The sequence below is a fragment of the Salmo trutta genome, chromosome 36, assembly GCF_901001165.1.
Source record: "Salmo trutta chromosome 36, fSalTru1.1, whole genome shotgun sequence".
In the NCBI taxonomy this organism is placed as follows: domain Eukaryota; kingdom Metazoa; phylum Chordata; class Actinopteri; order Salmoniformes; family Salmonidae; genus Salmo; species Salmo trutta.
This window is the reverse complement of record NC_042992.1, coordinates 13,372,421-13,387,480: the sequence shown is the minus strand read 5'-3', so window position 1 is coordinate 13,387,480 and position 15,060 is coordinate 13,372,421. Positions and strand designations below refer to the sequence as shown.

Genomic DNA, 15,060 nt, shown 5'->3' with positions numbered 1-15,060 from the left:
TAGGTGACTCTGGACTGGGTGTCAGTGTGTGTGTGAATACCTGCTGTAGGTGACTCTGGACTGAGTGTCAGTGTGTGAGTGTATACCTGCTGTAGGTGACTCTGGACTGGGTGTCAGTGTGTGTGTGAATACCTGCTGTAGGTGACTCTGGACTGGGTGTCAGTGTGTGTGTGTGTGTGAATACCTGCTGTAGGTGACTCTGGACTGGGTGTCAGTGTGTGAGTGAATACCTGCTGTAGGTGACTCAGGACTGGGTGTCAGTGTGTGTGTATATACCTGCTGTAGGTGACTCTGGACTGGGTGTCAGTGTGTGTGTGTGAATACCTGCTGTAGGTGACTCTGGACTGGGTGTCAGTGTGTGTGTGTGTGAATACCTGCTGTAGGTGACTCAGGACTGGGTGTCAGTGTGTGTGTGTGAATACCTGCTGTAGGTGACTCTGGACTGGGTGTCAGTGTGTGTGTGTGAATACCTGCTGTAGGTGACTCTGGACTGGGTGTCAGTGTGTGTGTGAATACCTGCTGTAGGTGACTCTGGACTGGGTGTCAGTGTGTGTGTGAATACCTGCTGTAGGTGACTCTGGACTGGGTGTCAGTGTGTTTGTGAATACCTGCTGTAGGTGACTCTGGACTGGGTGTCAGTGTGTGTGTGTGTGTGTGAATACCTGCTGTAGGTGACTCTGGACTGGGTGTCAGTGTGTGTGTGTGTGTGTGAATACCTGCTGTAGGTGACTCTGGACTGGGTGTCAGTGTGTGTGTGTGTGTGTGTGTGAATACCTGCTGTAGGTGACTCTGGACTGGGTGTCAGTGTGTGTGTGTGTGTGAATACCTGCTGTAGGTGACTCTGGACTGGGTGTCAGTGTGTGTGTGTGTGTGAATACCTGCTGTAGGTGACTCTGGACTGGGTGTCAGTGTGTGTTTGTGAATACCTGCTGTAGGTGACTCTGGACTGGGTGTCAGTGGCTCCTGTGTCGTCTCAGTGGCAGCGTTTCTCTTTGACTCCTACAAACAGGAAACAAGTTGAATCAATCTGTGGACATCAGACTCAACTAGGCTGCACCCTATTGCTCCCCATTTGGTCAGCTGGGTGACTAGGCTGCACCCTATTCCTCCCCATTTGGTCAGCTGGGTGACTAGGCTGCACCCTATTCCTCCCCATTTGGTCAGCTGGGTGACTAGGCTGCACCCTATTCCTCACCATTTGGTCAGCTGGGTGATTAACTTCTGTGTTCATATGTGTTCAAAATTGAGAGTTCCGGCAAAACCGTAGTCTCCACCAAAAAGGCCCATCTGGACTACTGCGACTCTCTGTGTTCAACCTTCCCATGTCACCCCGCTCCTCCTCACACTCCACTGGCTTCCAGTTGAAGCTCACATCCACTACAAGACTATGGTGCTTACCTACAGAACAGCAAGAGGAACTTCCCCTCCCTACCTTCAGGCTGTGCTCAAACCCTTCACCCCAACCCGAGCACTCCGTTCTGCCACCTCTGGTCTCTTTGTCTCCGCCCAGTCCAAGCTCTTCTCTGTCCTGGCACCCCAATGGTGGAATCAGCTTCCCCTGAAGCTAGGACAGCAGAGTCCCTGTCCATCTTCCCCCTGAAGCTAGGACAGCAGAGTCCCTGTCCATCTTCCTCCTGAAGCTAGGACAGCAGAGTCCCTGTCCATCTTCTCCCTGAAGCTAGGACAGCAGAGTCCCTGTCCATCTTCCCCCTGAAGCTAGGACAGCAGAGTCCCTGTCCATCTTCCCCCTGAAGCTAGGACAGCAGAGTCCCTGTCCATCTTCCTCCTGAAGCTAGGACAGCAGAGTCCCTGCCCATCTTCCCCCTGAAGCTAGGACAGCAGAGTCCCTGCCCATCTTCCCCCTGAAGCTAGGACAGCAGAGTCCCTGTCCATCTTCCCCCTGAAGCTAGGACAGCAGAGTCCCTGCCCATCTTCCCCCTGAAGCTAGGACAGCAGAGTCCCTGCCCATCCTCTGAAAACATCTGAAACCCTCCCTCTTCAAAGAATACCTTAAATAATCCCACAGCACTACCTCCTCCCCACCTGGAGAAAATAAAAGCCTTTTGTGAACAAACACTCCCACTTGACTTTTCCCCCTTACTAGCTCTGACAGGGAAAATGTACGTACTATGACTGTGATATGTGGTTGTCCCACCTAGTTATCTTAAGATGAATGCACTAACTGTAAGTCGCTCTGGATAGGAGCATCTGCTAAATTACTCAAATGTAAAAAAAATCAAATGTACCACAAGATGGCGCTGTGACAATGTGATGTAGTACAGTATTGCAGACAGACAGACAGGACTCACCCCCTGGGCCTCGCTGATCTTGGCCACCTGCCTGCGGAGCCGCTGACACTCCCTGTACTTCTCCTTGTAGTGCTCAGCAGCCATGTGGAGGCGCAGCTTCAGCTCCTCCACTTCTCTCTGTAGCTCAGCCTCCGCCTCAGACACCACACACCCCCCCTCACTGGAGGTCCCCACACCCTGGGGGATGGTGGAGCAGACAGAGGGAGGTGGGGTAGGGGGAGCAGACAGAGGGAGTGGGGGAGGGAGAGTTAGGGGGGATAGAGGGGGAGGGTAGAGCAGACAGAGGGAGTGGGGGAGGGAGAGTTAGGGGGTAGAGGGGGAGGGTGGAGCAGACAGAGAGATGTGGGGGAGGGAGAGTTAGGGGGGGTAGAGGGGGAGGGTGGAGCAGACAGAGGGAGTGGGGGAGGGAGAGTTAGGGGGGGTTGAGGGGGAGGGTGGAGCAGACAGAGAGATGTGGGGGAGAGGGAGTTAGGGGGGGTAGAGGGGGAGGGTGGAGCAGACAGGGGGAGGGAGAGTTGGGGGGTAGAGGGGGAGGGTGGAGCAGACAGAGGGAGTGGGGGAGGGAGAGTTAGGGGGTAGAGGGGGAGGGTGGAGCAAACAGAGGGAGGTGGGGGAGGGAGAGTTAGGGGGGGTAGAGGGGGAGGGTGGAGCAGACAGAGGGAGGTGGGGAGGGAGAGTTAGGGGGTAGAGGGGGAGGGTGGAGCAGACAGAGGGAGTGGGGGAGGGAGAGTTAGGGGGGTAGAGGGGGAGGGTGGAGCAGACAGAGGGATGTGGGGGAGGGAGAGTTAGGGGGGGGTACAGGGGGAGGGTGGAGCAGACAGAGGGATGTGGGGGAGGGAGAGTTAGGGGGTAGAGGGGGAGGGTGGAGCAGACAGAGGGAGTGGGGGAGGGAGAGTTAGGGGGGGTACAGGGGGAGGGTGGAGCAGACAGAGGGATGTGGGGGAGGGAGAGTTAGGGGGTAGAGGGGGAGGGGGTTGGGGGAGTAGTTCAGCACAAAGAGATAATTCAGTGTTGATATTCAGTTACTAAACTTGTCTCCAGCACATAGCAGTTCTAAATGAATCTTCTATTTATATTTTACAAAACTGAGAAAGATAAATCCATGAGAGGAATCCTCCAAAGTTCAAGCCTGAAGCTACTTCCTGGTTCAACTGTATGAATGTGTCTGTGGATATCTATGGTCAGAAATGACCGAATACAAACAGTGTAGTTATTCCTTCCGTAAGACAATCAAACAACAAAGTGTCAGTATAGAGACAAAGTAGAGTCGCAATTCAACAGCTCAGACACGAGAGGCTTGTGGCAGGGTCTACAGTCAATCACGGACTACAAAAAGAAACGTCAACGTCTTGCTCCCAGACAAATTAAACAACTTCTTTACGAGCTTTGAGGACAATACAGTGCCACCGACGTGGCCCGCTACCAAGGACTGTGGGCTCTCCTTCTCTATGGCCGATGTGAGTAAGACATTTAAGCATGTTAACCCTCACAAGGCTGCCGGCCCAGATGGCATCCCTAGCCACGTCCTCAGAGCATGCGCAGACCAGCTGGCTGGTGTGTTTACGGACAGATTCAATCAATCCCTATCCCAGTCTGCTGTTCCCATATGCTTCAAGAGGGCCACCATTGTTCCTGTTCCCAAGAAAGCGAAGGTAACTGAGCTAAATGACTATCGCCCCGTAGCACTCACTTCTGTCATCATGAAGTGCTTTGAGAGACTAGTCAAGGATCACATCACCTCCACCCTACCTGACACCGTAGACCCACTCCAATTTGCTTACTGACCCAATAGGTCCACAGACGACGCAATCACAATCACACTGAACACTGCCCTAACCCACCTGGACAAGAGGAATACCTATGTAAGAATGCTGTTCATCGACTACAGCTCAGCATTTAACACCATAGTACCCTCCAAGCTCGTCATTAAGCTCGAGACCCTGGGTCTCGACCCCGCCCTGTGCAACTGGGTCCTGGACTTCCTGAGGGGCCGCCCCCAGGTGGTGAAGATAGGAAACAACACCTCCACTCCGCTGATCCTCAACAATGAGGCCTCACAAGGGTGCGTTCTCAGCCCCCTCCTGTACTCCCTGTTCACCCACGACTGTGTAGCCAAGCACAACTCCAACACCATCATCAAGTTTGCAGACGACACAACAGTGGTAGGCTTGATTACCAACAACGACGAGACACCCTACAGGGAGGAGGTGAGGGCCCTCGGAGTGTGGTGTCAGGAAAATAACCTCACACTCAACGTCAGCAAAACAAAGGAGATGATTGTGGACTTCAGGAAACAGCAGAGGGAGCAGCCCCCTATCCACATCGAGGGGACAGCAGTGGAGTAAGTTCCTCGGTGTTCATATCACCGACAAACTGAAACGGTCCACGCACACAGACAGTGTGGTGAAGAAGGGGCAACAGTTCCTCTTCAACCTCAGGAGGCTGAAAAAACCCTCACTAACTTCTACAGATGCACAATCGAGAGCATCCTGTCGGGCTGTATCACCGCCTGGTACGGCAACTGCACCGCCCACAACCGCAAGGCTCTCTAGAGGGTGGTGCGGTCTGCCCAACGCAACACCGGGGGCAAACTACCTGCACTCCAGGACACCTACAGCACCCGATGTCACAGGAAGGCCAAAAAGATCATCAACAACCTCCCGAGCCACTGCCTGTTCACCCCGCAATCATCCAGAAGGCGAGGTCAGTACAGGTGCATCAAAGCTGGGACCGAGAGACTGAAAAACAACTTCTATCTCAAGGCCATCAGACTGTTAAACAGCCATCACTAACACAGAGAGACTACTGCCTACCTACATACAGACTTGATATCATTGGCCACTTAATAAATGGATTACTAGTCACTTTAATAATGCCACTTTAAGAATGTTTACATATCTCACATTACTCATCTCATATGTATATAATGTATACTGTATCCTTCACTATCTATTCTTTACTATCTATTGCATCTTAGCCGCTCTGTCACTGCTTATCCATATATTTTATACTTATATATTCTCATTCCTTTACTAGATTGTGTGTATTAGGTTTTGTTGTGGAATTGTTAGATATTACCTGTTAGATACTGCTGCACTGTCAGATATAGAAGCATAAACATTTCACTACACTCACAATAACATCTACTAACCATGTGTATGTAACCAATAACATTTGATTTTATATACTTGAAGAAATTAGGGGATGGTAATCTCCCTGACCAACGAATGGGGAATGTTTAATGCCCCGCCAGGCAGACTGTTGACCAATCACGTTCACGTTGTCATGCTGCGTCACACCGTTGCTAAGCTAATAATCACCCAATCCCTTCATAAAAGTCAGGGTATGTCGAGAAACCTGCCTATTTTCCTTGACTATACGATATTCCATAGAACAAGTTAATTATCACACATCTCTGAAAAGATTTGTAATGTTGTGCTTCTTGTTCATGTAATTCATGCTAATGTTGCGTTTTGTGCTAGCGCCAAATTGACTCCCATTCACTCCTTGACCCAGAATGCACCACACAGTCCATTTACAACGTAGGGGCAACATGCACAATGGCCGTTAATATGAATTGAATGGAGTTTACCATCTTCTCATTTCTGTTATGGTCCCCTTACCACTTCCTGCTGGGAGGTGGTCCTCATGTGGTCCAGCTGCATCTCCATCCTCCGGCATTCGGCCTGGGCATCGGCCAGGCTGGCACGGAGGGCGTCGGCCTCTAGGCGGGCGCGGTACAGCTCGGTCATGGTGCGATCGCGGGCGTTCGCTGAGTCACGGAGTTCCGACGCCAACATGGCGGCCTGCTGGCGAGACGCCTGGAGCTGCTCTTCACACTGGCGAAGCTGCTCCCTCAGACGACCCATCTCAGCCTGGAGAGAAGGCAGAGCAGACAGGTTAATACACATACACACACACTCCCCCCACAACCCCCTTCACCTTGTCGACAGCGTGTGTGTGCAGCTCTTTCTCCAGACGGTCCTTCTGAGTGACGCAGGCTCGGAGCCTGTCCAGTTCTTCCTGGAACTGAGCGATGGTCACCTCTCTGTTGAGCTCCACAGCCTTCAGCATCTGCAGCTCTGCACTCAGCTTAGTGTTCTCCAGCTCCGTGCTGCGCAGGTGGCCCTACACACACACACACACACACACACACACACACACACACACACACACACACACACACACACACACACACACACACACACACACACACACACACACACACACAATTAGAAACTCACAGACATACAACTGCGTGCACACACACACACACACACACACACACACACACACACACACACACACACACACACACACACACACACACACACACACACACAGAGTGTATCCTCTCACCTTGTAGAGGTCCCTCTCGTCCTTGTCGTTCTTCAGTTGAGTCTCCAGACTGTCTCTTTCTGTTGTCAGCTTCTTCAACCTGTCTCTCAGACTGGACAATAACAACAACCATCACAACAGGTAGAGGATTCTACTGCAATAACATCAATAATGTTAGTTCTCTGTAGAGTATCTATGGTGTGTGTGTTCCTCCTCACCAGTCCAGTTCGGTCTCTTTCTGCAGTCCTTTCTGTGTGACTCCCAGTAGGTCCTCCTCCAGCTGTCTGACCCGGTCTGTGGCCTCCTGCAGCCTCCTCCTCACCTCCTCCCGCTCCTCTGACAGGCCCTGGGAGGAGCGCAGCAGCTCCTGCAACCACACCACAGGACACTTAACCTGTCAATCACACTGTCAACCAATCACAGACAAAGAAAGTCCGTCCAGTCAGACCAAGGGTGTCAAACTTGATTCCTGGAGGGCTGCCGAGTGTTTGCTGGTTTCCTTTCAATATGTGTTCAATAAAGACCTAGACAACCAAGTGAGGGCAGTTCCTATCTAATCAATGACCTTAACTGATCAATCAAGTACAAGGGTCGGGAAGAGCAAAATCCTACAGATGCTTTGCCCCCCTGAGTTTGCCCCTTTGTCGATCAATGGAAATGCTGTGTGATAACGAATGTCAGGCCTATTTCCCTTCAAACACGCTGGCTAGTTTTCCCTCCTAATGTTCTCAATAGGACAGGACACAGGGAGAGGAAGCCAGTACTAGTTATCCCTCCTAATGTTCTGAATAGGACAGGACACAGGGAGAGGAAGCCAGTACTAGTTATCCCTCCTAATGTTCTGAATAGGACAGGACACAGGGAGAGGAAGCCAGTACTAGTTATCCCTCCTAATGTTCTGAATAGGACAGGACACAGGGAGAGGAAGCCAGTACTAGTATTCCCTCCTAATGTTCTGAATAGGACAGGAGACAGGGAGAGGAAGCCAGTACTAGTTTTCCCTCCTAATGTTCTGAATAGGACAGGACACAGGGAGAGGAAGCCAGTACTAGTTTTCCCTCCTAATGTTCTGAATAGGACAGGACACAGGGAGAGGAAGCCAGTACTAGTTTTCCCTCCTAATGTTCTGAATAGGACAGGACACAGGGAGAGGAAGCCAGTACTAGTTTTCCCTCCTAATGTTCTGAATAGGACAGGAGACAGGGAGAGGAAGCCAGTACTAGTTTTCCCTCCTAATGTTCTGAATAGGACAGGAGACAGGGAGAGGAAGCCAGTACTAGTTTTCCCTCCTAATGTTCTGAATAGGACAGGAGACAGGGAGAGGAAGCCAGTACTAGTTTTCCCTCCTAATGTTCTGAATAGGACAGGACACAGGGAGAGGAAGCCAGTACTAGTATTCCCTCCTAATGTTCTGAATAGGACAGGACACAGGGAGAGGAAGCCAGTACTAGTTTTCCCTCCTAATGTTCTGAATAGGACAGGAGACAGGGAGAGGAAGCCAGTACTAGTATTCCCTCCTAATGTTCTGAATAGGACAGGAGTCGGGGAGAGGAAGCCAGTACTAGTATTCCCTCCTAATGTTCTGAATAGGACAGGAGACGGGGAGAGGAAGCCAGTACTAGTTTTCCCTCCTAATGTTCTGAATAGGACAGGAGACGGGGAGAGGAAGCCAGTACTAGTTTTCCCTCCTAATGTTCTGAATAGGACAGGAGACGGGGAGAGGAAGCCAGTACTAGTTTTCCCTCCTAATGTTCTGAATAGGACAGGACACAGGGAGAGGAAGCCAGTACTAGTTTTCCCTCCTAATGTTCTGAATAGGACAGGACACAGGGAGAGGAAGCCAGTACTAGTTTTCCCTCCTAACGTTCTGAATAGGACAGGAGACAGGGAGAGGAAGCCAGTACTAGTTTTCCCTCCTAATGTTCTGAATAGGACAGGACACAGGGAGAGGAAGCCAGTACTAGTATTCCCTCCTAACGTTCTGAATAGGACAGGACACAGGGAGAGGAAGCCAGTACTAGTTTTCCCTCCTAACGTTCTGAATAGGACAGGACACAGGGAGAGGAAGCCAGTACTAGTTTTCCCTCCTAATGTTCTGAATAGGACAGGAGACAGGGAGAGGAAGCCAGTACTAGTTTTCCCTCCTAATGTGCTGAATAGGACAGGACACAGGGAGAGGAAGCCAGTACTAGTTTTCTCTCCTAACGTTCTGAATAGGACAGGACACAGGGAGAGGAAGCCAGTACTAGTATTCCCTCCTAATGTTCTGAATAGGACAGAAGACAGGGAGAGGAAGCCAGTACTAGTATTCCCTCCTAATGTTCTGAATAGGACAGGAGACAGGGAGAGGAAGCCAGTACTAGTATTCCCTCCTAATGTTCTGAATAGGACAGGAGACAGGGAGAGGAAGCCAGTACTAGTTTTCCCTCCTAATGTTCTGAATAGGACAGGAGACAGGGAGAGGAAGCCAGTACTAGTTTTCCCTCCTAATGTTCTGAATAGGACAGGAGGCAGGGAGAGGAAGCCTGTACTAGTATTCCCTCCTAATGTTCTGAATAGGACAGGACACAGGGAGAGGAAGCCAGTACTAGTTTTCCCTCCTAATGTTCTGAATAGGACAGGACACAGGGAGAGGAAGCCAGTACTAGTTTTCCCTCCTAATGTTCTGAATAGGACAGGACACAGGGAGAGGAAGCCAGTACTAGTTTTCCCTCCTAATGTTCTGAATAGGACAGGACACAGGGAGAGGAAGCCAGTACTAGTTTTCCCTCCTAATGTTCTGAATAGGACAGGAGCCAGGGAGAGGAAGCCAGTACTATCCTGTACCTGGTCCATCCAGTGATCTCTCCTGTTGGAACAGGCTCATGTTGAGAAGTAGAGGACATTAAATCACCCACAACACACTGCACCTGACAGACAAGAATGCCTACACACACCCCTCCATCTCTTAACACACACACACTTGTGCATCAGATGCAAACAGACAGGTGCAGTATACGAAAAATATATAAAACACACACACACACACACACCTTGTCTCCCTCTGGGCTTGGATCCCTGGATGGCCGTATGATTTACTGCAGACATTTGGGAGGCACTTCAGCAGCGCATAAAGACCTTATAAAGTGTCATCGTAAAACTAGCAGCCGCAAAATATGTACTTATGTTTTCATGTTCCAGCTAAAGGATATTTTAATCAGTGCTGACTAGGTATCCCCCTTTCCCGTACTACACACACACACACACACACACACACACACACACACACACACACACACACACACACACACACACACACACACACACACACACACTTCAAGCAGAGTTCATGTCTAAGAAAAAGCACCAGGGGGCAGTAAGAGACTGGTTCCCAAATCTTCAAACTTCTCCCCTGGCAGCTTGGTTATTCACTCTACAGCACACCAAATATTATCTCAAATACATTAGAACATTTAACTCATTCTCTGCAGTTGCACTAAGATGAAAGATGAGACAGGAAAAGGAGAGAGAAAGAGGGAGAGAGAGAGAGAGAGAGAGAGAGAGAGAGAGAGAGCGATGGAGAGAGAAAGAGAAAGACAGAGAGAGAGCGATGGAGAGAGAAAGAGAGAAAGACAGAGAGGGGGAGAAAGAGAGAGAAAGAGACAGCGATGGAGAGAGAAAGAGAGAAAGACAGAGAGGGGGAGAGAGAGAAAGAGAGAGCGATGGAGAGAGAAAGAGAAAAACACAGATAGGGCGAGAGAGAGAGACAGCGATGGAGAGAGAAAGAGAGAAAGACAGAGAGGGGGAGTGAGAGAGGGGGAGAGAGAGAGAGAAAGAGAGAGCGATAAAGAGAGAGAGAGAAAGACAGAGAGGGGGAGAGAGAGAGAGAGCGATGGAGAGAGAGAAAGACAGAGAGGGAGAGAGAGAGAGAAAGAGAGAGCGATGGAGAGAGAGAAAGAGAAAGACAGAGAGGGAGAGAGAGATAGTAGTTCCCCTAGTAGAATGGCGTGACTGAGTCATGTTTGTCCCTAAAGCTGGGCAGGGCCTTGTTTCCCTCAGGTGGTTTTGTGGACACCAGTCTCTCATTCCACACACATTGCAAGCGGGTGGCATTGTTAGTGTGTGTCTGTGCGGGTGAATGAGAATGTGTGTGTGGGGGGAGGCGGAGTAGTTTGTGGGATTGACTGTGTGTGTGTGTGTGGGCTTGACGTCATATTTGATTACTCTGTGGTTGAGATGGAATCACCCTGACGCCAAATGCTTGGGAGACCGTATCCCGTTAGCGTTCAGGCCCAGTGACTCAGATCGTTAAAGAGGGACAGAGAGACTGGCACACACACACACACACACACAGCTTTGTGTGTTCAAACATGGCCAGAGATCATTCATAAACTTCAGGCCTTTGATGTTTTTAACCTGTGATCACTGAAGAGGAACTGGCACCGACCGACTATATCTACACTCACAGGTGTCTCTCCTGCTCCCCCTCTCTATACAGCTTCCTGACTACAATATACAGAGCATTCGGAAAGAATTCAGACCCCTCAACCTTTTACGCAGAAACAGGTTTGCAGAAATGAATACAGAAGTATTCAGACCCGTTACTCAGTACTTTGTTAAAGCACCTTTGGTAGCGATTACAGCCTCAAGTCTTCTTCAAGCTTGGCACAAATGTATTTGGGGAGTTTCTCCCATTCTTCTCTGCAGATCCTCTCAAGCTCTGTCAGGTTGGATGGGGAGTGTCGCTGCACAGCTATTTTAAGGTCTCTCCAGAGATGTTCGATCGGGTTCAACTCCAGCCTCTGGCTGGGCCACTAAAGGACATTCAGAGACTTGTCCCGAAGCCACTCCTGCGTTGTCTTGGCTGTATGCTTAGGGTCGTTGTCCTGTTGGAAGGTGAACCTTCACCCCAGTCTGAGGTCCTGAGTGCTCTGGAGCAGGTTTTCATCAAGGATCTCTCTGTACTTTGCTCCGTTCATCTTTCCCTTGATCCTGACTAGTCCCCCAGTTCCTGCCGCTGAAAAACATCCCAACAGCATGATGCTGCCACCGCCATGCTTCACCATAGGGATGGTGCCAGGTTTCCTCCAGACGTGACGCTTGGCATTCAGGGCAAAGAGTTCAATCTTGGTTTCATCAGACCAGAGAATCTTGTTTCTCATGACCTGAGAGTCCTTTAGATGACTTTTGTAAACTCCAAGCGGGCTGTCATGTACCTTTTACTGAGGAGTGGCTTCCGTCCGGCCACTCTACCATAAAGGCCTGATTGGTGGAGTGCTGCAGAGATGGTGGTCCTTCTGGAAGGTTCTCCAATCTCCACAGAAGAACTCTGGAGCTCTGTCAGAGTGACCATCGGGTTCTTGGTCACCTCCCTGACCAAGGCCCTTCTCCCCCGATTGCTCAGTTTGGCCAGATCTAGGAAGAGTCTTGATGGTTCCAAACTTCTTCCATTTAAGAATGATGGATCCCTGTGATCTTGGGGACCAGAAATGTTTTGGTACCCTTACCCAGATCTGTGCCTCAACACAATCCTGTCATCTCGGAGCTCTATAGACAATTCCTTTAACCTCATGGCTTGGTTTAGCTCTGAAATGCACTGTCAACTGTGGGACCTTACATAGACAGGTGTGTGCCTTTCCAAATAATGTCCAATCAATTGAATTTACCACAGGTGGACTCCAATCAAGTTGTAGAAACATCTCGGGGATGATCAATGGAAACAGGATGCACCTGAGCTCAATTTTGATTCTCATAGCAAAGGTTCTGAATACTTCTAAGGTATTTTTTATAAATACTCTTTATATACATTTAGTCGACTTGTCGATTGTTTGGTTGGTAGACTTTTGGTCTTTAGTCGAGCAATCAGTCGCAAATTCGTATTATTTTTTTAATGGTGCACAAGACACCGGTCTGATTGGCGCCCGTCTCAGTGGACTAATCCATTGTGGAGGTTGTGGGGATGGCACAGTCCATCACTCTAAGACGTGCATTACTGAAATTGTATATGGTGATATTATGTAAGAACAATGGTGCAACACTAATAAAACAAATATTTCATAACAAATGCGCCATCTCCCGCGTTGGATAGCGGTCGCTGTCTGCCGTTCTGAAACACTGTGCTGTTGAATTGGCACCTTTTCCTAGACCATGTTGCTATGTGCATAATAGCAAAGTTTCCCAGCATATTGGTGTTGAGAACAACGCGGAGAGAGGAAACCCCAACATAATTAGGATTAGGTTCATAATCAATAGCCTAACTGTTAAATGTGCCTGGCTTTATAAATCATCCATATACATAATATATACAGTACCAGTCAAAAGTTTGGACACACCTACTCATTCAAGGGTTTTTCTTTATTTTTACTATTTTCTACATTGTAGAATAGTGAAGTGTTTAACCATTTTTTGATTAATACATGATTCCATATGTGTTATTTCATAGTTTTGATGTCTTCACCATTCTTCTACAATGTAGAAAATATTTTAAAAATAAATAAAATAAAAACTTGAATGAGTAGGTATTCTAAAACTTTTGACCCGTAGTGTATATATACAGAAATAAGACATTTTGTCTGTTTGATTAATAGCGTACTGATTCCGTGAGCACCAAGCCTCACACAACCATGTCGGATAAAGCAATTTCACAAATTCAGCTGTTTTTAATCTTTGCTATGCTGTAATAAAGGCTTTATACTTTATATTTAACAGAAAAACAGCACCTGTTTGTCACACATACTACTGAAGCAGCCATCGCTCCTATACCCTCTTTTCTTCTTCTTCTTGTTATTATGATCATCATTATAATATGACTAATGTCATTATCATTAGTAGGCTTAGTATAGCAGCCTTGCATAACTACCATCGATCTGTAGGACCGTCCTGTTTAACGGTCTTCATACCATAACTTACTTAGGCCCATATGTCAATTTATAGGCTGCTGTACCCATCAATCATGCATTCGTTCATGTCATCACACAGCATACGTGTCATTCATGATTTGAAACGCAATCAAACATTTTAGTTTGAAAATGACATAACAAAAGGGAGCCTTGAATAATTAGCCTAAACTATAAAGAAACCATTCCATGGTCGGCAATTACATTCACGACTGCATGCGACTGTTTTTAGTCTTTGCTGTAATAAAGGCTTTACAAAAAAGATACACTTATACATTTATTTAGTGTTGTTAACACTGCTCCAAATGGTAATTTATATTGTAACCTAACAGCACCTGTTTGGCACAGATAATATCCAGGCAGCGTTTGCTCCTTACCTTTCTTATTTGTCTCGATCACCAGTTGCTTCCACAACTAAGTCAAATGTCCTCCATAGATCTGACCTCCCCTTACCCTCCTGAGCAACCAGTAAACATTCGCCCATTTCGAGTTTCTTTTCACATCCTCCACATCCATTTTGCTGTCACATGTGTTACAGTGTTTGGAGTTTGTTATAACCAATTTATTGATGAAATTATGATAAGCTATAGGTTAGGTCCTATTGGTCACGTGCATGCGATGCATACATGTGTCACGTAAAGAGAGCAAGGGTTGAGGGAATAGGGAATGTTTTTCCTAAACAAATGAAGGATTTCGGTAACAGAACTTTCTGTGGTAGTCTGAGCCTGGCCCGGCGGACTCCCTCTAGAGTCATTTGTGTCTTAATTCTTTCATCAAACAGTGTGCTGCTTAATGCATCCAACAAGCTCAGTACATATAGTCAATTTTATTAAAACACATAGGGTGTGTCTATATATGGAAAAATACACATTTTAACATTTCAACCATGGATTGTGCAGCCTGCTGTGCTCATCTCCTCTCCTCTCCTCATCTCCCTTCCTCTCCCCCTCTCCTCTCCCTCTCTCCTCTCCCTTCCTCTCCCTCTCTCCTCTCCCTTCCTCTCCCCCTCTCCTCTCCTCTCCTCTCCTTCCTCTCTTATCTCTTCCTCTCCACTCCCTCTCCCTTCCCTTCCTCTCCCCCTCTCCTCTCCTCTCCTCTCCTCTCCCTTCCTCTCTTATCTCTTCCTCTCAACTCCCTCTCCATTCCCTTCCTCTCCCCTCTTCCTCCCTTCATCTCCCTTCCTCTCCCCCTCTCCTCCTCTCTCCTCCTCCTTCCCCCCTCTCTTCCTCTCCCTTCATCTCTTAATCTCTTTCTCTCCTCTTCCTCTCCCTTCCTCTCTCCCCCTCTCCTCTCCCTTCCTCTCTCCCCTCTTCCCCCCTCTCCTCTCCTCCCTTTTCTCTCTTCTCCCTTCATTCCTCTCCCACTCCTTCCTTCCTTTCCTCCTCTCCTCCTCCCCCTTCTGCTCCCACTCCTCTCGTCCTCTCTCTTCCTCTCCCCTCTCTCTCTCTCTTCCTCCCCCTCTTCCTCTCCCCTCTTCTCAACTCTCCCTTCCTCTCCTCTCCCTCTCTTCCTCTCCCCTCCTTCTCTCCTCTCTCATT

At 48.7% G+C, this 15,060-nt stretch overlaps 1 protein-coding gene across 2 annotated transcripts in view; it reads right to left on the bottom strand.

The window, feature by feature from the left end:
- LOC115175465 (tax1-binding protein 1 homolog B) overlaps positions 1 to 15,060 on the bottom strand; it is a 47,948-nt gene that overhangs the window by 13,531 nt on the left and 19,357 nt on the right. For both annotated transcript variants that reach the window (XM_029734701.1, XM_029734700.1), the window contains exons 6-11: positions 6,866 to 7,014; positions 6,669 to 6,759; positions 6,252 to 6,437; positions 5,933 to 6,184; positions 2,310 to 2,486; positions 927 to 999 (exon numbers count right to left, since the gene is read on the bottom strand). In XM_029734701.1, coding sequence (XP_029590561.1) covers positions 927 to 999; positions 2,310 to 2,486; positions 5,933 to 6,184; positions 6,252 to 6,437; positions 6,669 to 6,759; positions 6,866 to 7,014 — 928 coding nt within the window. The remainder of the gene's footprint in view (positions 1 to 926; positions 1,000 to 2,309; positions 2,487 to 5,932; positions 6,185 to 6,251; positions 6,438 to 6,668; positions 6,760 to 6,865; positions 7,015 to 15,060) is intronic.